The sequence below is a fragment of the Lacerta agilis genome, chromosome 2 (assembly GCF_009819535.1).
Source record: "Lacerta agilis isolate rLacAgi1 chromosome 2, rLacAgi1.pri, whole genome shotgun sequence".
NCBI classification, from domain to species: domain Eukaryota; kingdom Metazoa; phylum Chordata; class Lepidosauria; order Squamata; family Lacertidae; genus Lacerta; species Lacerta agilis.
In genome coordinates this window covers 55,160,704-55,183,208 of record NC_046313.1, presented here as the reverse complement: position 1 = coordinate 55,183,208, position 22,505 = coordinate 55,160,704, and the positions used below count along the sequence as shown (strand labels likewise).

The 22,505-nt window shown below is 47.2% G+C and overlaps 1 protein-coding gene across 2 annotated transcripts in view; it reads left to right on the top strand.

The window, feature by feature from the left end:
- PITX1 (paired like homeodomain 1) overlaps positions 1-22,505 on the top strand; it is a 41,614-nt gene that overhangs the window by 7,940 nt on the left and 11,169 nt on the right. For both annotated transcript variants that reach the window (XM_033140130.1, XM_033140129.1), the window contains one exon: positions 18,639-18,788. In XM_033140130.1, the coding sequence (XP_032996021.1) occupies positions 18,639-18,788 (150 nt within the window). The remainder of the gene's footprint in view (positions 1-18,638; positions 18,789-22,505) is intronic.

Sequence of the window (22,505 nt, the reverse complement as noted above, 5' to 3'; positions counted from 1 at the left end):
CGAAGAGTCGGACACGACTGAACGACTGAACAACAACAAAGGCTTCGATTTCAGCCTATATCTACGTCCCCATCCTTAATTGCATTTATTTCCCCCAATAATGGCGTTGCGTTGGGCATTGGTTCAGTTGTTTTCGAGGATCAGCTATACCTCGCAGCACGTAGGAGGTCGGGAATCGGAGAGCTACCCCTTGGTTGGCGTGGCCCTGCAGTCCTCTCCAAGGCTAGCTGGGAATTAAGTCCCGCACGCTTCACCCTCCCACGGGACGGACTTCCAGATTTAAAAGGGCGCAAGATTTGGACTGACTTCGCCCATCTAATGGAGCGCTCCTTGACGGGGAAATGCAGGCAGATAATGGGCGTCTTGAGCTGTCGGGGCACTCGCATAAGTGTCTTTGTCCCCTGGGTTTGGTGGCATGGGATGCGAACTTCTCCCCCTCCCCACGCGGGACAGATTAAGTTTCAGTGCGCGCCATGGAGACTCTCGTGGCAATCCGTGGGGTTAGTTTCCTGCCTTTCGGGCTTCGGTGAGACGTGGCTGGCGCTCACTCTCCCCTGGGACTTAAGGTTTAAACTGTATGCTTTGCATGCGTGCGAGGAACTGCATTTAAACCACGCGGAGGTCTTCGTTGGCGATTTAAGGCTTTAATAATTGCTTGATATTAGCTTTTGTCTGCTTTTTGTGAATTCAACACGTACCAGTCGCGTCCCAACCTACGCCATTAGTGTGCGAACCATTGAATGTTTCCCACCTCCCTCCTGGTTTCATTATTTCGGTTCCACAGCTCTAAAACCAGTTAATCCGAATTCATTGTGTACAAAGTGAATTGACCCCATGCACATTTACCTCGGAGTGAGCGCCGTTGAATTCAGTGAGACTTACTTCTGCATAAACAGACCTAGGATTGCGCTATTGGTAGGTTTCGAAGTCGAGGGTACAACCATTTAACCTCAAGCCTGCAGTGTGCTCTTTTATACTAATTTATGTAACTCTCAAATTTTAAAAAAAATATGCAGAAGCAGAAAGTATTCCCCCAAAACTTAGAATAGTCCCCCCCACCAGTTATAGATCAGAGAACGGTTATATTTAAATGGCCAAAAAATGAGGAAGACCAAGAAAGGGACACAGTTACGTTGTTGCCTTGCCTACAAGGTATATCCTTTCTGCATTGGAGGGGGTTGGCCTAGATGACACTTGGGTTCCTTCCAACTCTACGGTTCTATGACCCTGAGATCAGGAAAGACGCATAGTGCAATCCTAAGAAAATGTTTTAGGGAGTATCCCCACCGGGCTTACTTCGATGTCAACATGCACGAGTGGTCTCTTAGGGGCTTGTCTAATACTCTCTTGGGGAAAATAGAGGACTCAAAAGCGAGTCGTGTCCCATATTTTAAGATTATGGGTGCAATCGGAGAATAATTTACAACAGGTTTTTTCAGATTAGGTCATGGGCGTAGCCAGGATTTTTGTTGGCGGGGCGGGACTTGGTATGGGGGGGGGGCAGGACCGACGTGATTGGTCAGTTAGTTAAGTATTTCTGTTGTTTTACTTGATCCTAGGGGGCAGCTGCCCCCCTGCCCCACCCTTATCTGCACCCATGGATTATGTAAACGCACATGTAAAATAAAGACTGCTGTCCTTAAGGAGAAAATTAAGGAGTAGCTCAATACATTTAGGAAGGCTTACTCCTATGCAAATATCCATAACTTTAGAAGGCTTCTCTTCCTTTTGCGTAGTTGTCTTCCTGCTGGCAAAATGGAGATTGTAAGATCCTTGGGGCAGGAACCCTTTATTTAGGTATTTATTTTGTTTGTCGCTCTGTAAAATCATTTTTTAAAAAAACAGCCAAGCAAGCCTTAGTTTAAAAGTAAGAGGCGTGCCTTAATAGTGAACAGAACGATGTGGGCCAACTCAAGCGCAGCTTGAAGCTTTATTCTGCCTTTCAATTTTTCAGTACCTCCCTCCTCCCGCTCCTTCCAGCCATTTTCCGAGCTGCACCTTCTTGTGCGGATAGAATTTATCTCTCCTGACGAGATAGAAATGGCTATTGTTCTTGTTTGTTGTCTGGAAGAGGAGAATGGGCACCTCATTCAACACCACTCACTAAGTCTCATTGTCTTCTTGATTAAACAGTTACATATTTTCCTTAGAAATCTTGGGGCATATTTTTGCTTTGGCAAGCAGCGCACAAATCGAAGTACAGCTGGTGAGTCTGAAATGAGGGGGCTCAAGTTGCATAAATAATGATAATAAAATGTTTCTCCCTAATTTCCTAACTCTCTGCTTCCTCCACGGGAGAGAGCACAGTCCCAAGTCATCCAACGTCCAAAAGTCTTCCTACGAGTTTTTTTTTTGTCAGAACTTGCCATCCACGCGTACGTATTTGTGTGCAAATTAAGGCTGCAATCCCGCTGGGAGAAAGTCCCATTCAACTCAGGGGGACTTACCTCTGAGTAGACATACATAGGCTTACCTTGTAATTCATTAACCGACTGTCCTCATTTGGAGACATATGCAACCCGAGCCTGTGCATTAAAAAAAAAAAATCGCGGATGTTAAGTCGCACTGTATCCAATGAAATTTACTCCCCAGTAACTGTCCATAAAGCATGACAATTTGGATAAGTTCTGTCGAGAGTTACGCATCCCACCCCCTCCTTTCTTGGGTGGAAGCGTTTCTTACGGAACCTAGTTGGTCTTGGCAACGTCTTGGGCAACGCAACGCAATACTCCTGCCGGGGAGTGAAACGCCCAACCAGGGCACAGGGTTGGCTTGCCAGAATGAACCGGCTCAAGGTCCAGTTCAAGTCCCATTTAATGCCACCTGATTAACTTGCACGTGTGAATTCGTCAATCGATTGTATCAGCCAGCGATTGCTCTCAGCCCTCTTCCGGACGCTTAGACCTGACCAAAATCTCACCTTTGAGGTTCATGCAGCCATCCAACGCTTTGCCCTACTGAAAGCACGATGGACTGACTGGAAATATCAATCCGTTAAAATATTGCTTGCTAAACGTCTGAGGAAATAAGGAGTTTTTATTGTTTAAAAAAACACAAAATAATATCCATGTAGTCCTAGGAGCGTTTGTGCAGCTTGTGCGTCAGACGACTGCCTAATATATAAACTAGTAGTTCATTATAATAGGCTTCTCCTTGGAATTTGAGAGGAAACGGTGTCACTTACTCTTTAACGATTTTCAATAATTTATCGGCGAAACATGAGTCTGTTTAGCGCTAATAAACCTGCAGAAAATCGAGCGGGGGGGGGGGGGAGAGGTGGAATTCCACATTTTGCTGCCAGGTGACTTTTCAGTAAGATCTAAAGGGTTACTGTCCTGTGCATAATACCCTGTTTAGTAATCAGCTCTATATTATAACTTAACTGGTTTATTGATCGGGCTGTAAAAGGTGGGGGAGACTTCCTTTAAAAAGGAACCATCAAGTTTTAAACACACACACATTGTGGGCTGCTAGTTTGAACATTAGAAAACAACTGAGAAATTAGCCGTCGCAAAACGACCAAACTGTGGAGGGAAATCGCCCAGTCAACATTCATAGGATCGAGCTAGAGTCAACTTTATTGTAAAAACCCACAAACACATAAGGCATACGGATCCAGAGCGCATAGGAGCTCCTGGACGTACAGATCCAGCTCAGCTCTAGGTATTTTTCTTGTACACAGATAGGGGGCGGGGAAGCCTATTTGCAACCTTCCACAATTTTGGCTCAGAACAGCTCCAAGCAGCGCCATCCGGAAACCCCAAACCGCGTTTCACACTTACCACTTTTAAGCCACCGCGTCCCACCATTGGCATTTGAACTATACAAATACCTTTGCACCGTGTTTTTTAATTGATTAATGGCCAGGTAGGAAGCTTGATTTACAATCGCATTTCAGCCTTCTCGTGAGTGTGTTGTGATGGAACAGATGCTTAATGTCCGGAGCACATTTTTGTTCCCAGGGGAATGCAGGCATTTGGGAATAGCTTCTTGCGACTTTTAAACCTCCCTGTAGGAACGAGGCTTGTACTAAAAAACAGTGCAATCCGGTTGTTGCAAGACCAACATACTGCGTCCCAACGACACATTCCCTTGCATTTTCAACCAAAGCAAACATGCTTGCAGCTTCGAAATTTAGGCTTAGATCCGGATTTATAGCCAGGTTTTAAATGAAAGAACTCTTTCTAGCCTGATCCCAGACTCGGGAAAGAAAACAAGTCGTGTAAAAGTGTACTGCGCAACCTTCTGCATTTCACTGATAAAACTAGTTCCATTGTGTTCAGAGGGACTTGCTCCCTAATAAATACGTTTAAGGCCGCATATTTGGGCTGCAATCCCTATAGACCTTTTCCTGGGAGTAAGTCGCTTACCGAGCTCAATGGGACACTTCTGAGGAGGCGTGTCAGGCTCGAGATCCTGGTTCTGGATAAGCATTGTTGCAGATGGGCCGTTACAACCATTCTGACACCGGGACCCTCAACACATTAAAAGAAAACAGGTTTATCGTCCTGGATTTACTTACTTCCACTTAAGTGCCTTGGCATTTTTCGTGAAAGGAAAGTTACCTGCGGGGGGGGGGGGAGCCTTCAGATGTGCGGTCGCCGTGGGAAGCAAAGAGTTAATCGGTTCATGGTAATTTCGGTCTTAAGTAGGAAGGTTACTGGAATTCCTTGAACGCGACAAACCTCAGACCTTTCAAGAAAGCGAGAGCTGGGTTGCACTGACCTTTTAAAGCGCAGCTCTGACCCACAATCTGGTTCAGTTCGGACTGGTTTGTTCGGTTTATGTCGCCTTGGCTGGAACCGCACAAGCCGAGTACTCCGGCTTAACGGTTCCGCTGGTCGGTTCTACTGTGCAGGCCGCCCTTGCTGCTGTTTCCCCTAGTCACCAAATCTGGATTTAATAATCACGAGAGAGATAAGTGAGAACTGCACTGCTGTTGTTAACGCACAACCCTGCTTGCATCCCTGAATCAAATCCCATTTGCCTCTGGGAGGAAGAGCCGCGCCGATTCCAACAGAATCTGCTTCCGCCCGATCAGAGTAAGGAACCGGTGTTGCTGTCAGGGCAGAGGTCTCGGGGCTCTAGAGCTCCAGGTTCCTACTCGGAAGAATCAGTAGCAGGGCCCCCAAATACATCCTGGCTGGCTTATCAAGTCAGGGAAGCAAAACACTCTGCCATCTGAAAAAAACAAGAACCCTAAAGTCGTTTAGGCTGCAATCCTATACACTTCCCATTGAGTTCGGTGGAGTTTACTTCTGAAGAGTCATGTATGGAGTTTCATTGTCAATCCAGAGCCTGAAATTACCTCGCTGCGCCATTGAGCTGAGCCAATGCGAGAAAGATCCACGGTGTTCAATGACACGACTTCATGTTGGGCTTGACTGCTCTATTTAGATATCCCACACAAGTGATTTAGGATTGCGTCCAATGTCTTTCAGTGCGATCCTAAATCCACTGAGTGGGCATAGGATTAATGTGGGGAATGGCAGGGCATCTGCTTTGCGTGCAGAAGATCCCAGGTTCAATTCTCAACATCTCCAGGTAGGGCTGCGAGATACCCCCGTCTGAAATCCTGGAGAGCAGCTGCCAACTGGTGCAGATAATACTGAACTAGATAGGTTTGACCCTATCCTGTGTTTTTGTTAGTCTTGAACAGAGAAAGTGCTACTGAAATACAACCTGGTGGACCTTCTCCCCACAGCCTCTCTCCGCCCGCCAGCTTGGTTTGCTCCAAGGCCCCCCTCCAGCCGTCTTCATTCACCCTCTATAGAACACCCTCAATGATGCGCAGGCTCGCATCTCCGACATCTGCCTCCCCACCTGTGCCCACCTTTCTACTGCTGGCTCACTCCCACCCTCTTCTCTTGCCTCCTGTGTGTTCGGCCTTCCCAAGCCTCTTCGACCCCTTTCGCTAGATACAGGCCCTGCATCCCTCGCCCCACCATATCCCCCTAAGATTGACTCTTTGTTCTGTACTTGTTCCCGAACAAGCCAACGACAACGAAAAGGCTTCCAACGAAGCTTTTAAGGGTTGCCATATGTCTTCTTCATGGCTACGTAAAATGAGAGTCGTCATAGCAAACCATAGTTAAGAGTAGAAGTCGGCAAACGTGTCTTCATTTTTGCTCTCCAAAATATGTGCATTGGAATGGCTCATAGATTTTTTAAAAAATGTTTTCAGATGTTTTGATTGTTTTGTGGTTTCTGTCATTGCCGCCCTAAGCAGCTTTAGGAGGGAGGGCGGAATATAAATTTAATAAATATATATATAATAACATAGGGGGGGAACCCTCCGGTTTAGCACACTATCCCATAAGGCGTCCAACGCATTCATAGGAGAATTTCCCAGTGGAAAATCCAGCCAGCCCCCCTCAAGACGTCCTGACATAGGACAATCAGTGGACGCTATCGAGGGCGCCAGGTTTGGGGTCCCGCTGTACCGGGATTAGTTCCAGCCTGTGACGTCATGCCTACGCATTAAAGGAGCTTGGTGACATCACCATTCAGCTGCAGCTTCCAAATGTTAGACATGTGGGGCAGAAAGAGCGTCTAATTAAATAAGAATTAAAAAATAACCTACTAGGATTAAAGAAGAAAACCCACTTTGAACTTAAGTTTACCATGAATTGCGCGGCAAGATTAATTTAGCACAAACTTGCAATCTCTATATTCTACTGGCGAAATATTTGGAAGAGTGGGTTAGATGTTTCTTGTGGACTCGAAGAGCACCAACAAACAGACAGGTCTATGTAAGGCCTTTATTTCTGAGATCCTACGTCCACACACGTTATAGGGTCACAATTCCAGATTGAAAGGTATATCCTGCGTGAGTGTGCGTCCTTTGATACTTCTGCTTTAAAAGGGAAAAAATACAAAGCTATCAGAACCGTTTAACTAACGAAATCTTGCTCATCTGCCATCCTCTCCGTCCATTCCTCCATATGAACCGGCGCTCTTCCGTCAAACCTACTAGTATGAGTGGGAAAACGTATTACACTACTTCATTGGACCTCCTTACTTTATACAGATGACATGGCATGGGAGAATACAGGTTATGGGCTGTATCCAACGAAGAGTAGAGACATTAAAGTCAATGGAGGTAAATTAGTGGTGCTCATCCATAGTGAGCAGGACTAGCATTGGTTGGCTACAACAAATTTCCATCTAGTGGGTTTACAAATTCGTAAAAGAGACTGCCACTTGAGGAAATCCTGTAATGCTATTCATGCTGACCTGGAAGAAAAATCCCAAGAAACCAGTGGGAATTGCTTCCCATATATGCTTAGGAATGCGTGTGAAACAAAGGTATGACGCTTAAGCGCGCTTCCTCGCAAGCCCCATCGAAAGCTACGGACGGCCTCCAAAGCAAGGCACATACATTTGGGATCGGCGGTCATGTTTTTAATAACGTGCGCCGCTTTTTATGACAACAACCATGTACGGTGGGCCAATATCTCCATTTTCCCTATTGGCTAGAGATAGCAAGAGTCGAGATTCGAACCCGCCACCTCCTGGTTCCCAGCTCCGCCGCACCAAACTGCTCTTGGCTGGCGAGAGAGGCGAGACGGGTTGAGATCGACCGCGGTGACAATCGCAGGCTGCCTCGGTCGTTTTTCCACTCGGCTAAGGCTGCTAACCAACCGACAGCGGTTGTTTGGTTGTTTGGCTTGGAAGATCTCTCCAAGCCACAAACCCCGGAGGCTCCGCTGGGAGATTTCGTTGAAAGCCACGGGTGGGTCTCTCTCCTCTCTCTCTCTGCAATGGAAAAGGCTGGTGTAAGTTTTGACAGCTCAAAGAGGAGGGAAGAAGGAGCTCCGCTGGCACCAACCGGCTGCCTCCGGATGCCCCTCCGCGCTCGGAAAAGATGACAGGCTGACACGGATCTATTTGAAAGGCGCCAGGAGGAGAGAGCGAGCGCCGAGCACCGGCCGGGGACCCTTTGGGTTGCAGAGTCGCACCAGCCACTTGGAAGAACCCAGCACTGGGCGCCGCTCTTTTAAGGGGTCGACGATTTCATTCAGAGCCCTAGACCCCTCTGCAAGAGCTGACGGGGGGACTAAACGCACCCAGTTAAAAATATCCCTTTTACGCCCTCGGAGATTCAATCCTATTTTTCCCGTTACAGCTGATCTGTGCCTATGGACGTCTGTGTGGGACAGGCCCACATCAAGGCAGCCCTCTTTCCACGTCCCCAAATATGCATCTGCACCCATCATTTATTTGCTTGCAGTTTGGGGTTTTCGGACACCACCAGCCTTGTGGCTCACGCATCCAGTTCCCTTCAGTGAAAAGAAATTGATTTCCAGAAGGGGATAATTGGGCGTGAGGGATTGCTTCTTTTGGAAACAAACCCCCTTAGTCCATGAGAACGTTTTCCTGGCCATGAAACTCAGGCAGCCACACTCGATCGTGACCATCGCTCCTTGAGAGTAAGCAACGCTGCATAGAATCAGTAGTGTTCCAAATAAATGTCTCCCCCCCTCAACGAGGGGGGCTGAGGTGTTAAGCAGATGCTATTTCGAAAGGAGCAAAGAGTTTCATATCAAAGGGTCAAGCTGCGAAATGGGTCAGGGAGGAAGCGAACAGAACAGTTAGAAGTCGATGGCTCTTCCTCTTGGCGTTCAAACATCCTGCAGAACTCTGCATTCAAAGAGATCTTCTCCGTCCTGCAGTGGACTGTGGGGGCTGTACTTGTTCTGGTGGGACCAGCGCCCAGTCACTTTACAAGACTGCAGTTCTCCAGGCCTCTTTGGACAGGCTATGATTTTGAAGCTGGTTTAAAATTGACTGCAGGAGTGTCAACACTTAAAGGCAATTATGCCAGAAGACCCTGAGCTGTTGCATCTTTGGCACAGGAGGAGGTTGTGGTTTCGAATAATTCTCTCTTAGCTTCTGAAAGTGAGTTCCTCTTTGGTGGCTGCTTTGGCTACTGACTAGGCCCTATTAAATAAAGGACTCCAGTGGGTCCCTGTAACTACTGGTTGTAATACTTAATACACGGACTGGCGATTCTGATTTTAATTGTATTTTATTTTCTCTCTGACACGGGCTGTTGTATTTAAAAACGTTGTGACCTGCCCTGAGCTTCCCATGTGATAAGGGATGGCATATCAATCCTAGTTACAGGTGGGTAGCCGTGTTGGTCTGCCATAGATGTGGTAAAAAGAAGTGACCTTAGGCAGACAAAAGTTCTGATTCCATGAGGACTGTCCACCTTTCAGTTAGCCACCCAGAGTGGCTGGGGAAACCCAGCCAGATGGGCGGGGTATAAATAATAAAATGATGGTGATGAAATAATTGTAGGAAGCTTACAGGAGGGGAAGGGATGGAGCTCAGCAGCAGAGCAGGTGCTTCGCATGCAGAACTTCAGTCCCCAGCATCTCCAGGTGTGGCTGAGAAAAGAATCCCACCTGAAACCCTGGAGAGCACCTCCAGTCGCCATAGACAGTGCTAAGCTAGATGGACCAATGGACTGACTTGACGAAAGGTGGCTTCCTATGTTCCTAGGAAGATTTGCCTCTTCCATTGTTTATTTATTTCATTATTTATTTATTTATTGCATTCATATTCCACCTTTCCTCTAAAGAGCTCAATGTGGTGTATGTTGGAGCCCCCTCCTCATTTAATCCCCACAACAACCCTGCAAGGTAGGTTAGGCTGAGGGACAGTAACTGGCCCAAGGTCAACCAGTGAGCTTCGTGGCCGAGTGGGGATTTGAACCCCAGAGTCTGGCACTCTAACCACTGCACTATGCTGCTGCACGCGTTGTGGCATATTGCAATTTCAAAGTCCTCAGTTCTTTCCTATGGTTGCAACACAGCTGTGAAGATTTTAAATGCCCTAGAGATTTACATTTTCCTCTGTTTTCTTGATTCTGTTATCTCTGTATGCTAGGAAATCTATTCCACTGGCATGGCTCCCCACCCCAGAGCTGAAGTTGTATTTTATTGAGCCATGCCACTGGATAATCAAGCTCCTTGAGAGTGTGGAACCTGGGCCATCCCAAAGTTGTTGGGCTGCAACTTCTGTCATATTTAACCATTGGCCATGCTGGCTGGGGCTTATGGGAACTGGAGACCAACATCCAGAGGGCCACTGGTTCTCCACCTCTTACCTACTCTGTCCTACAGATCCACATGGCCTCAAAAACAGTATGCCACAGACCTGTTTCCTCCAGATACTTGGGTTGGAGACGCTGGTGACTAAACCTAGGAATATATGCTCTACCACTGACCCTTCCACACTGCCTATATTAGGATCTCCTAAAAGGTCACAAACTTTCAAATTCAACAGAACTCTTCGTCAGGCTGTATGTCAAGCAAAAAAAGGGGGGGTGAGGAACATACCATGGTTAGAGCAGTGTTTTTCAACCACTGTTCCGCGGCACACTAGTGTGCCGCGAGATGTTGCCTGGTGTGCCGTGGGAAAACTTGAAAAATTCAAGAGAATTACTTTATATATAGTCAATATAGGCACAGAGTTAAATTTTTTTAACATTTTCTAATGGTGGTGTGCCTCGTGATTTTTTTCATGAAACAAGTGTGCCTTTGCCCAAAAAAGGTTGAAAAACACTGGGTTAGAGAGCCCCAAGTTGTGTGTTTAAAACAGAGATGATGAAGTGGGCCTTTTGCAAAATACCCTCCAACTTCTTACTTTCTCTTTTCCTCTGTTTCATTTATTCTTTTTTGCTTAACATCCAGCCCAAATAAAAGTTATACTGAACTCAAAATCTTTCTCATTGCTTTCTGATGACATGGTTGAAAGGTAACACAGGAATCACAGTTACTTTTTGCAACAGTTGCAAAAAGAGAGAGAGAGAGAGATAAAGCTTCCTTGTCCTTTGCACCTGCCCAAATGCCATCTTCTGTGACTATCACAGGCCCTGTCTCCCTTTGCCACAGCAGCTTTCCATATCAGGCTTTCTAACACAGACTGCAGACTGCCTGCCTCCAAGTCCACTCAGCTGATCATTGAAGAAGAAATAAGGGCAATTCAGTCCCTTTGTGTTAACTTTCAGTGAAACAATGCAGAAAGCGTTCCTCAAGAAAATAAACTTCGAAGTCTCAGGTTGCTTGCTCTGGAGCATTTTCGGTGAAGTCTGTCGAAGTTGATTTTGCAGCAAATGAGTTGCGACCCTCTGATTTAGATTGGAGACTTGTCATTTCCCCACCACAACATGCCATTTTTCTAAAAAAAGGGGGGGGAGTGGTTGATTCAATCATATTTCTACTGGCAAGCAAATTAAGAGAAAACATGGATTTTAACTGATTGATGCATTGTGCAGTGATAAACACAGACAATGGAAAATTATCCCCTTAAATTTCAGATGAATGTTCTTTACAATTTGATTGTCAATGCAGTACCAGGGGACAGACTGTGGCTGAGGCGTCAAGAATCTGCCTTGCAGGCAAGAGGTCCCACCTTCAGTCCCTGGCATCTCTAGGTACGATAGAGAAAAGAGCCAGCATAGTGTAGTGGTTGGAGTGCTGGACTAGGACCTGGGAGACCAGGGTTCAAATCCCCGCTCAGCCATGAAGCTCGCTGGATGACCTTGGGCCAATCACTCTTTTTCAGCCTAACCCTACTGCACAGGGACCAACTAAGTTTGTTCTTGGTATGAGCTTTCGTGTGCATGCACACTTCTTCAGATACCATGCATGCACACGAAAGCTTGTACCAAGAACAAACTTAGTTGGTCTCTAAGGTGCTACTGGAAGAATTTTTTTCCCCTTTTTACTACGCCAGACCAACATGGCCACCTACCTTTAACTACTTCACAGGGTCGTTGTGAGGACAAAATGTATGCCATATCGAGTTCCTTGGAGAAAAGGCGGGATATTAAGAAGTAAGTAAAACTCTCACCTGAAACCCCATGTAGAGCCTGAAATCCAGGAGAGCTGCAGCCGTCCAATGCAGGCAATACTGATTTAGACAGACCAGGGGTGTGATGTCAGCTTCCTGTGTTTCTATAACTTCCGTTTCCCAGCTGGTCCAACCAGCTCATGGGTAGTTGTTTCAATGGCGCTTTGCCATAACCATGGAAGATCAGAAATCGAGGGGTTCTGCATCATTTGGAACCAAGCAGTGCCTCGATCATCCCTTTGTAAAACTAATATAAAATTTAAATTAAAAAGGGAATAAATGAGGGGTGGGGAGATTAGAACGTATTGTGTTTTTATGCTGGGTTTCGTTTCCAAAACGAAATGAGCCTGCCTTGGAGGTTACAACCGCTGGCCCTTAACTTGTGTGTGGGATGCGTGCGAAGCCAAAGACGCACCGAACATGGTTAGGGACCCCGTTGTGGCTTCACACGGTCGACCTTGACACAGGCGACAAGATGGCGCGCTAATTATGACACAGGATTATGTGCCGAATTCAGTGCATGCCCTCAAAGAAACGAGTTCGTTTCCCAGGTGCCACAGCACTCTTGGTCTCTTGGCTGCCGCCGATTGGTAAGCCTCATATGGGAGAAACCCAGCTGTGTTTTCTACTAGCTTCCGACGTGAATCGGGGGAGGAAGGGGTTTCGAGACCTAGTTTGTTTGGGGAAATCGATGTTCTTGATTTAGGGTGCATCCTTTCTGAGGAAAATTGGATTTCGTGAAAGAAAGGGCAGGTTGCATTTGTGCAGCCCAAATCTCCAGGCTTCGTTTCACACCTTTCTCGCCCATACGTTGCTGCTGGAGGGGCGATAAGAGGGGATTAACTCAAGGAGACGAAATTGCTGTGGACTTTGAAAGTTTCGGTTAAGCAAACTGACTTCTGGAGCGCTTGTCTTTTATTTTCTTTTGGAAAACTCCACTCCCAATCCACACACACTCACACCCAAAACAAACTGAGCTCCTTGTATCTGAAATCAGTGCAGGCAAATATTTTGTCTCTTTAAAACACAGTCCAGAGGTCGTAGTTTTGGGAACTGGACCCCGTGGGGAGGGAGAGACGCAGATAATAAAAGAATAAATACCCCAGTGGGGTGTTTCTGAGAGCTCCATCCCAGAGCTCCGTTGCGCTTTGTCAACAGAAACCGTCATAACTATGGCAGAGAATGTGGGTCACTGGCGGTGCATTTGTTTAACAGATCACCCGCACCATTGCACCACTTAGTGAAGGGCCGTGGCTCAGGGGCAGAGCATCTGCTTCGCAATGCAACAGGTCCCGGGTTCAATCCCCGGCATCTCCAGGTGGGGCTGGGAATGTCCTGTCACTGAAACCTCCAGATGCTGCTGGACTCATGGTCTGACTCAGTAAACGGCAGCATTCTGAAGAATGTGCATGCACACGAAAGCTCATACCAAGACCAAACACAGTTGGTCTCTAAGGTGCTACTGAAAAGAATTTTCTATTTTGTTTCGGCAGCATTCTATGTTCATGAAAAATAATTTCCAAGCAGAGCCATGGGGGAGCTCAAACATTGAGTTCCTTCAAAGCCCATGTTGCAGCTGGAGTTAAACTACTGGGTCCTGTTGGCCTCAGGAACGGATGTCAAGAGAAAACACTCTGTATAGCTCAAGTTGTTACAGCATGGTGCTGGTAACTCCAAGGTTGCTATTCGATCCCCATATGCGACAGATGCATATTCCTGCAATGCAGGGGGTTGGACTAGATGATCCTCAGGGTTCCTTCCAACTCTACAATGCTATGCTTCTATGAATGATTTAGGGACATGGGTGGCGTGCCTAGGGCTTGCCCATTGGAAGGTCGGCAGTTTGAATCCCCAAGACTGGCTGAGCTCCTGTTGCTCGGTCCCTGCTCCTGCCAACCTAGCAGTTGGAAAGCAGGTCAAAGTGCAAGTAGATAAATAGGTACCGCTCTGGCGGGAAGGTAAACAGCGTTTCTGTGCGCTGCTCTGGTTTCCCCAGAAGCGGCTTAGTCATGCTGGCCACATGACCCGGAAAAACAGACTCCAGACAAACGCAGGCTCCCTTGGCCTATAGAGGGAGATGAGCACCACAACTTAACTGCCAGGGGTCATTTACCTTTACCTTTTTATTAATGATTTATCCCCACCCACCACTTTAGCTTGGTGGATCCGGCTTGCCAGCACCCTCTGGTGACACAACCCCCTGGCAAGTCTCTTCTTGACACTGGAACCACCTTTGGCACCTGATTCCGGAGTGATCTGAGCCTGGTGTAGGCCACAGAGTTTGTTCTGATGGATTTGTAGAGCGCAGGAGTCCTCCTGGGCGATCGACGCAAGGTTGTCCCGGCCACCCTGCAAGTTTTTTGCCCCTGTGATTTGAAGTGCCTTTCTAAGCTTTGGGTTTAGGACCCGAGCCTAAAGCAGCTGAAAAACGCAGGGATGTTGGATTAAGGCTGGAATCCTAGGCACACTTACTTACAAGTAGCTTCTAAGGAAATCGGCGCTTTCAGAGCAAGTGGGTGGGCCAGTGGTTTCAAGAGAAGTGAGAGTGAAATGCTGAAGGGCCATTTTAACCGGGGAGTGGTTCGGAGGCCCTGAGTCAGCATTAGAGCTGTGCGCTCTGGGGTTGTCTGGGAAATGGAGCATGAAGATTAACCACAGATTTTTCTTCTCTCTAAAAGTATTTTGGGCCAAATCGAACCTGTTTTGAACCTGGGAGCTGGGAAATGAAAACACCCTTTAGCTCAAGGGGGGGGGGACTCGGGACCTTCGGGTATTGTTGAACTATAGTTCCCAACAACCCTAGCCGGCATGATAATGGCATGGGGTGGTGGGGGCTGTTCCCCACTCCTGCTTTAGATAGTTGTCCATGATTCTATGTAACCCACACAGCCCTTTAAAACACACACATACACAAACAGAAGTTTGTCTCTGATTTCAGTCTGTTGGGGAGACCATCCTTTCAACATAGGAACCAGTCCTTTAAGCACTCGGCTTAGACCAGGGATGAAGGGAACCTTTGACCCTCCAGATGTTGCGAAACTCCAACTCCCATCAGCATCCCTAGCAGCCAATGGTCAGGCATGATGGGAATTGTAAGTCAAGCAACATCTGGAGGACCACAGTTTCATCAGCCCTGCCAAGCAAGCAATATCTTGCAAGGAGTGGCCTTCTCGACCCAAACCACCTCTATTTGGAACAAGGCCTCCTGATTGCTTTCAAGTGGAATAGTTTCCAATGAATTGTGCTTAGGCTTGCAAATGGTAAAGTTGGCATCACTGAAGCACTCCCGGTGTTCCTTTTTTTCAGGGTTACAGGAGAGATTTGGGATGCTTCACAATGGAGGTGGGGAGGAGGCTTCCTTAAACAGGACACAGGGAAAGGTCCAGCTTCTGAGTTGATCTCTTTGTGATGCGATTTCTTTCTTTAACATCCACACTCGGCATTCCTATCCCAAAAAAAGCATATTCTGTCCGCAACAGACAAGTTGTAAAGAAGAATGCTAAATAACATTATAGCCTGCATTTATTGTTTAGCGTGGGTGAGAGAAAAGGCAGAATGATCGGGGATGGGGGGAAGATTCTGATCCTGAACACTCTCCAGTGTATAGATGCGGAATCTATCCCCAGGCCTACATGCCTCAATCCCAGGTTTCTGCAAGAGCCCTTCCTAGGTGAAGGTGGAATTTAATATGCACCAACACTAAGAGTTATATATATAGCCAACTAAAGGACATAAATGTAAGGTAGATTCTATGACAGTTATCAACTGGTTTATTGCTATCCACTGATACCTTTAGTAATGGTGCATGTGCGAATGATACTATAACTGGTTAGCCATCAAACTACCACCGATCTACCGAGCTGGCCTCCTGGAGAGAAACATTTCAACATCGGTTGCCAGAGGATCTGAAAGTGGCGTTGTCTCTTTTTTAGTATTGAGTGGGAGGAGGGAGAGCCAGACTTTATATTCTGCCCTTGAGCCCAGTTTGGAGAAGAGATTTCAAGGAGCCTCTCCCCGATTTGAAATATTCGGTGGGCTTGCAGTCGGATTCAGAAGTTGGCCTCTCGGGCTGAGATGTGTGTGTGAATTCAGGGTGGTCGACAGATCTGTAAACAACTCATTAGGGAGTCACCAAAATGTATACACATGCGCACACGTGGCGGCCACGACCTTCCCATCATCATCCAACCTGCCCCAAAAGTGGCACTGGGCTCCAAAATGGGGGGAGATTAGGAGGCCACTTTTAAAACAACCGAGAGGCTAGTTTTAAACCACAGAAGCAAAAGGGATTATTATTCCAAACTGTAATCCACAACCAGTTTCCCAGGTAGTCCTCCCGAAGTTGCATGGAATGAGAGCCTCGCACGTTGTGGCAATCCCTAATAGGCCTCCCGGTTGACTTGAAGAACGAGAATTTCAGTATACGTGGGCTGCGATCCAAATGCCACGGGAACGTCGGGTGACATTCCCACGGAATGCAAAGGCTGCATCCTCAAGCGGTACTGTTTTCGCCTCGCGAGGGAAAACTCCCCAAAGGCTCTACTTTTTAAAGAGAGCAAAGGGTCTCAGAAATGAGTCCATCACTCAGTTCAGCAACACTGGGGCACCGCATCTTACCCAGGCAGGTGTTGGTAGAATCCCGCCTGAAAAGCCTCTCTTTTAAACCAAATAAATCCACCTCCCGCATTAAGGAAATCTCCGGCTGGCCTTCAAGAATAACAAGTGGGCAGGTTCTTATTCAGCCCCACGGCAAGGCGGGCTGGTGGGGCTGGGGCATGGCTTCTTATACCTTCAGCCCAAAGGCTCCAGAAATGGCCAGTGGGAAAAGGCGTTGCCTTTCTTGCCCTGTGAAAACAAATTATTTCCCGACTGCGCTCCCTGGTCGCCAGTTTACAGGCAGCTAGGCAAGTTCTTTCACTGATATATTTAAGGGTAATATGTAACAAACTGAGAACTTTCCTCTGTTCAACCTTTCCACGCCATAATTATAGCAGTCCCAGAGAGAGTGTTTGGCTGGGGTGCTTTATCCTGCAAAAGGGGTGGGGGGTCCTAATGAATACTTTAATTTGCTTTTTCTTTAAAATCTATTGAGTATCACTGTACTTGGATTTTGCGATGGGGATTTATATCCAGAGGTGAAATATATTCTCCGTCGCTCATCAACCCCTAGATGAAGTTAGAAACCATGCCACCACCCTATCCCGAAACCAGAGCAACTCGGCTGAATTCGTTCTCTTGCTGTCTCTCTCTCTCTCCCCCCCCCCACCCCTTGACCTTACACGAGCCCTAAGCAATAGCACACCCGTTTTGCACAACGCGATTTAATCCGAAAGAATTACACACCCCCGGCTGGTTTTTGTGGTTTATGTCCTGTGTCTAAAAGTCGTTTAGGCTTGAGCAATCCTATCGGTACAGAAAGTTCTATTGGGAAGGTGATACATGATAATCCCGAGCAAATCCACACGTGAGCATAGAAATGGTGCTGGGAGCTCATCCCATGCCCCCACTTTTTTATCAGCAATCCTGTGCTGGTTTGCTCAGCAGCAAACCCTTTTGTCTTCAGTAGGGCTCACTCCCAAATTTGGGGACGGAAGCCTTAAGGATGAATTTGATGGGACTATCCCATCCCCGCCCCAAAAAAGCCGCACAAGGCGATCCTATGGCCGGTTTACTGGCGGCTCAGCCTCTCCGTCTCCAGCCAGCCTCGTTTACAGGTAAATTGGGACAGCAGTTCTTAGGAAGGAACTAATCCCCTTGAAGTGGAGCATGCGTACTGGCAACCAAACAGTGGGCGCCGTATGATGCCACTGAAGTGGGGTGGGAGGCTTTTTGGATTCCAATAGGATGTGGTTAAAAGCTATGGCCTTTCCCTAGAGGAGAACCTCCTTGAGACTGGCGGGGGTGGGGTGGGGACGATCTACCTTTTCCCAGCCCCAATCCTCCTCCTCCTCCTCCCTCTCCGGTGATGTCAATGCCAGAAGGTCCCCTTTGGCTGGAATTGGACCTTGGCTTGCGCCATAAATCCTGGCAGGAGGCAGGCGCTGATGGAGAGGCAAGAGGAGCCACCTGATTGGCTCCAGGCTGCTCCGGGGCCTCGGTTCTTTTAAAGCCAAGCGAGGGGAGGCGAGGCAAGAGAGCGAGAGCAGCGCCAAGCCACCCGGGAGAGAGGCGAGAGAGCGCTCCTTTCCCGGCGCGGTCTCTTTAAGAAATGCGCCCCGCCGCCAGCCCCCGAGAACCCTCGCCTGGGCCGCCGGCTCGCAGGCAGCTCCCTTGAGGCCGGCCCAGCGTGGAAGGGAAGGCATCTCAGCAGCGAGGAGGGACGGGGAGGTTTCGAACATCGGCGGAGGGAGGAGCTACGAGACAGCTTACAGACCTACGAGCGCGGGCAGCGCACTCGGAGCTCCCTCGCTCGCCAGCGGCCACCTCGCGCCACTGCGCTCTGCTGCTGCTGCTGCTGCGCTTGGCCCCCCCCTGCTTCTCCATCGAAGGGGCTGGCTGGCGCGGGGGGCTGCTACCAGTGCCCCGCATATGCAGCCAGAGCCCGTCGAGGCTTGGCGCCGCCTGTCCCGCAGCGAGCCAAGCCCATCCCGGAGCCGAGTGGATTTAACCCGTCAAAATCAAAGCAAAACCAAAAAGCAGACTTCTCCTTTTGCAACCGCTGTGGAATAACCCTCGCCCTGTCTTGGGAAAGCAGCGCGCGCGCGCGCCTCCCCGAAGGCACAGCCGGGCACAACTGAGTCTTCTTCTTCTTCTTGCTATGGATTCCTTTAAAGGTGGGATGAATTTGGAAAGGGTTCCCGACGGCTTGAGAGCTCCCCAGGCGCCCCACGACATGGCTTCCAGCTTCCATTTGCAGAGATCGTCCGAGGCCAGGGAAGCGATCGAGAATTCCGCCAGCGAATCGTCCGACACCGAAGTCCCAGGTAAGGGCTGACGTCCTTAGAGCGGCGTCGTTCTTGGGGTTGTTTGCGTCGCGTAAGAAAAGAGGGCAAATGCATGCTTTCCTAACCAAAGGAAGATACACCGGAGGACTTTTGTCTTTTCACCAAATATGTGAATACAGAACTATGTTAATCACCGAAAGGGAAAGAGGCGCGGAGGGATTAAAACTTTCTAACATATAGTCGTATATTGCTCTCCACATCCAAGCGAAATATTGGTGTTGCATGCGCATATATATATGCACACGCACATAAATTTATGTGCTATAAATTTATTTGAGAGCTGCCATTCCGATTGCGGTTTTTGTAGAATGTTTCTGAAAGCATGTCAGCTCTGCTGGGTTTATTTTCCATCCTGGAAACCGTATAACATGTAAAAATATCTCTGTGTGTGTCAAAATGGGGGAGCACCCATCAAAAATCAGGAGGGGGTGAAGGGTGGGAGTACACAAGAGGAAGACTGAGAAATTCAGACATTCAGAATCTATATTATTCCATAGCCCATCACGTAAAACTTGGGTTATTTTACAATATATCTTCGTAAAGGGAAAAATCATTTTTAGAACATGCCAAAATAAGTGTGTGTGTGTGTGTTGAAACTTACTCGCAGGTAAACGTGCGTAGTATAATCGCAGCCTTAAAGTTAATGCTTAAAGTTATTTTAAGGAGACTTTCGGCTTTATTTTTCTCCCTCCTCCAAACTGTCTGCTTTTTTCAATTTTGGCGGATGTCCCGCATATAATAAACCTTTTCTGCTGAAAAGGTTATCTTTCATTTCAACACAAAACAGAGTCACAGACACCAAGGTCTTGTCTCTCAAGTCTGTACATGCAGCCCTATTCCTTGCCTTGCCATTTCGTTCCGAGAGCTCTGTGGTTAAGATCCCGGGAAACTTAAACCACGATTAGAGGCCTCGATGACAGATTGTAACCTGGAAGTGAATGGGGAGGGTTGGAAGCTTAAAAGAGCACAGGAAGAGGTTATGGCCGGGATACTGCGTACACCCTTGGAAGGGAGATCTACGGAAGCCTTTGGGACTTGCAGCCCAATTTTATACATATCTACTTGCGATCAAGTCTCATTGTGCCACACTTCTTTCTGCGTAAGTGTGCACAGGATCGCAGCCTCGGGCAAAACATATATTGGCTTCATTTAAATTTAAGTATATATTTATAACCCTCGAACAAGAGTTATAGACACACACGCAGCCATCTACACAATATAGATATACTGTACCGAGAATGCAAATACACTGCATAAGCTCCGTAGACAAAGGAAAATGGATCAAGAAAAGCAGGAAAACTTTAAACAAACCTAATTTGTGTAACAAAAGCATTAAAAAAAACAGGGCTGGGAATTGCCATTACAGTATTGCCTCTAGATTTCCCCACGGAAATCGATGGTTCTGGGCGCTTTGACAAGGTCTTAAAATAATAGGGAGCTTCGGTTTTAGCCGCTCCAGCGCAAAGGAGGCGCCTTAAAGCCAAGTCACGGAATAAATAAAGTAACCTCCTTTCCCCTTTTTCTTTTCCAAAGGCAGTTTGAAAGCGGCCGGGCCTATGCTGAAGGGCCGGTGTGTCTTAGTACGGGGAGAGGGAGTTGTGGGAAAGATGAGGGGGGGGGACCTCTCCCAGTGGTCGTTGTCCCCCTAAACTGTGGCTCATAAATCCCAAAGCGGTTCAGCGAGCAGGGCCCGCGCTATTCCACGCCAAGGCACAAAGTACCTCTCACTTCTTCTAAGTGGAAAAATGTGCTAAGACCAATTAAGCCTAATGTGTGTTATGATTTGAAACTGTATCAGAGGCCCGTTGGAGAAGGCAGACCCTCCCTTTCCCCCCCCCTGTAATGAAACGGGCAAGAGGGATAAATCAAAGGCCAAGATCTCAATCGCCTTGATGGATGGCGGTTCCAAAGATTTATATGTATATAATTTATATGTATATATAGTAATATATATACATATACATATACATATATATATGTATATATATTCTCTCAGAGGCAGTTCGCCAGCCCTCTACCAATTCGAGGAGGCGTCCCAAAGTGAAATATGCCTGCTAGCCAGTCGGACCCTCTTTCCAGGGATGGCGAGTTGGAGGATCCCAGCCGGGGCTGGAGTGGGTGGGATCTGGGTTGCGATGGGTTTCTGGCTTGGACACCACCAAGGAAACTTTTAACGAGGCGAGCGCGTTCCAGGCCTTGTTTGCTTTGCAAACCGCTTACTGGAAAGAGGGCTATCACAGGCTGCAATAAGGTCATTTACCACTTTGGGGTTTGAACCGTGTAACCGTTTGAACTCGCCTCTTTGCTTTCAGAGCTCCCAGATGAACTCAGGAGTCATTTTAAGCACAGCCAGAGCGAGGGATAGGCATTAATCGGTGACTTAAAGGGAATTGAGGGTTGTTGTTTTTTTGCAGGAGTAGAGCTCGTTTATTTAGGATTTTCGGATCCTCACTGCCCGATACATAAAACGACATTTCCCAAATACATTTCAAGGAAATAAATTCAGTACTAAGCCTTGGATTTAGGATAAACATTCCAGATGCGAATTAAAGCGCATTCACTCTTGTTTGCATGAATCCTTGAGGTGTATGCGTGCGCGTGTTTGTATGGGTGGTGTGCGTGCCTTACACACACTGATAGGAGCACACGGAATTCTTCTCGCTCTATAGAATGGCACATAGTTTCCGATCCAAACAAAGTGTGTGGGGGGGATTCTGAAGCCCCCCCCCCCACATCCCAATGATTAAAGTGTATGCTTTGCTTTAATCTCAGCTTTGAAATCAATGGGAGGAAAGAGCTTGAAGTTTGATGGATCCTGTGCTATGGTTTGGTTTGGTTTGTTAATTACATAAACACTGGTGTGTTGTACATATATTTACGCGCGGATTCAATTACAATTTGTGCGTTTCAATACATAGAGAAATTAGAATGTGACGATCCTAAGTCAATGCCATAGAACTGGGACTTCAAATAATGTTGTTAGACATCAGCCTGTTAAAAAAAAAGCAAAGTTTTATGTACGAACAAAATGGCTCTCATTCTGCACATACACACACAACTGCCTATGATTGAGATCCATAGTCCCTTTGTTTAAAAAATTATTGCAATTATTTGAGAATGTTACTTTTTTAAGCGTCGTGGAGTAAAATGGGTGGTTTTCATAATATTTGCTTCGTTTGCATAGTCGATTATGTGTGGAGTACACATAATCCCACCTGAAAAGATTTGCATATGGACTCCTGTTTGCATACTACGATAGACACGCGCAACGCATCAGCATCGGTTAACACACGTGTCTATTGCTATTGATAAAATACTTCGTAAATATGAATTTAAAAACCGGTTTGCAAGCCCGTAAAATTGGAGTGGCTCTGAAATAATGAACGAATATATCGATGCAGAAAAACAGACCACACTGGTAACCCAACCCTAAACGTTTCTACTCGGAAGAAAGTGCCGCTGGGTTCAGTGGTTTATATTTGCTGCCAGGGATTGCAAGCTGAATAGCTTCAGTTAAGACGAAATGATTAGTGCTCTCAAAGCATCACCTCAGGAGGCAACCCCTTGGGAGCAAGTCCCAGTTGGACTCTGGGATTTTCTCTTGAGTAAACAAGTAGAAGATCGTGCTGCATGATAGAAAAGTTTGCCGGTCTGAAATATGTTTCTTCTACATTAATATGTTAGCACCGTAGTGCC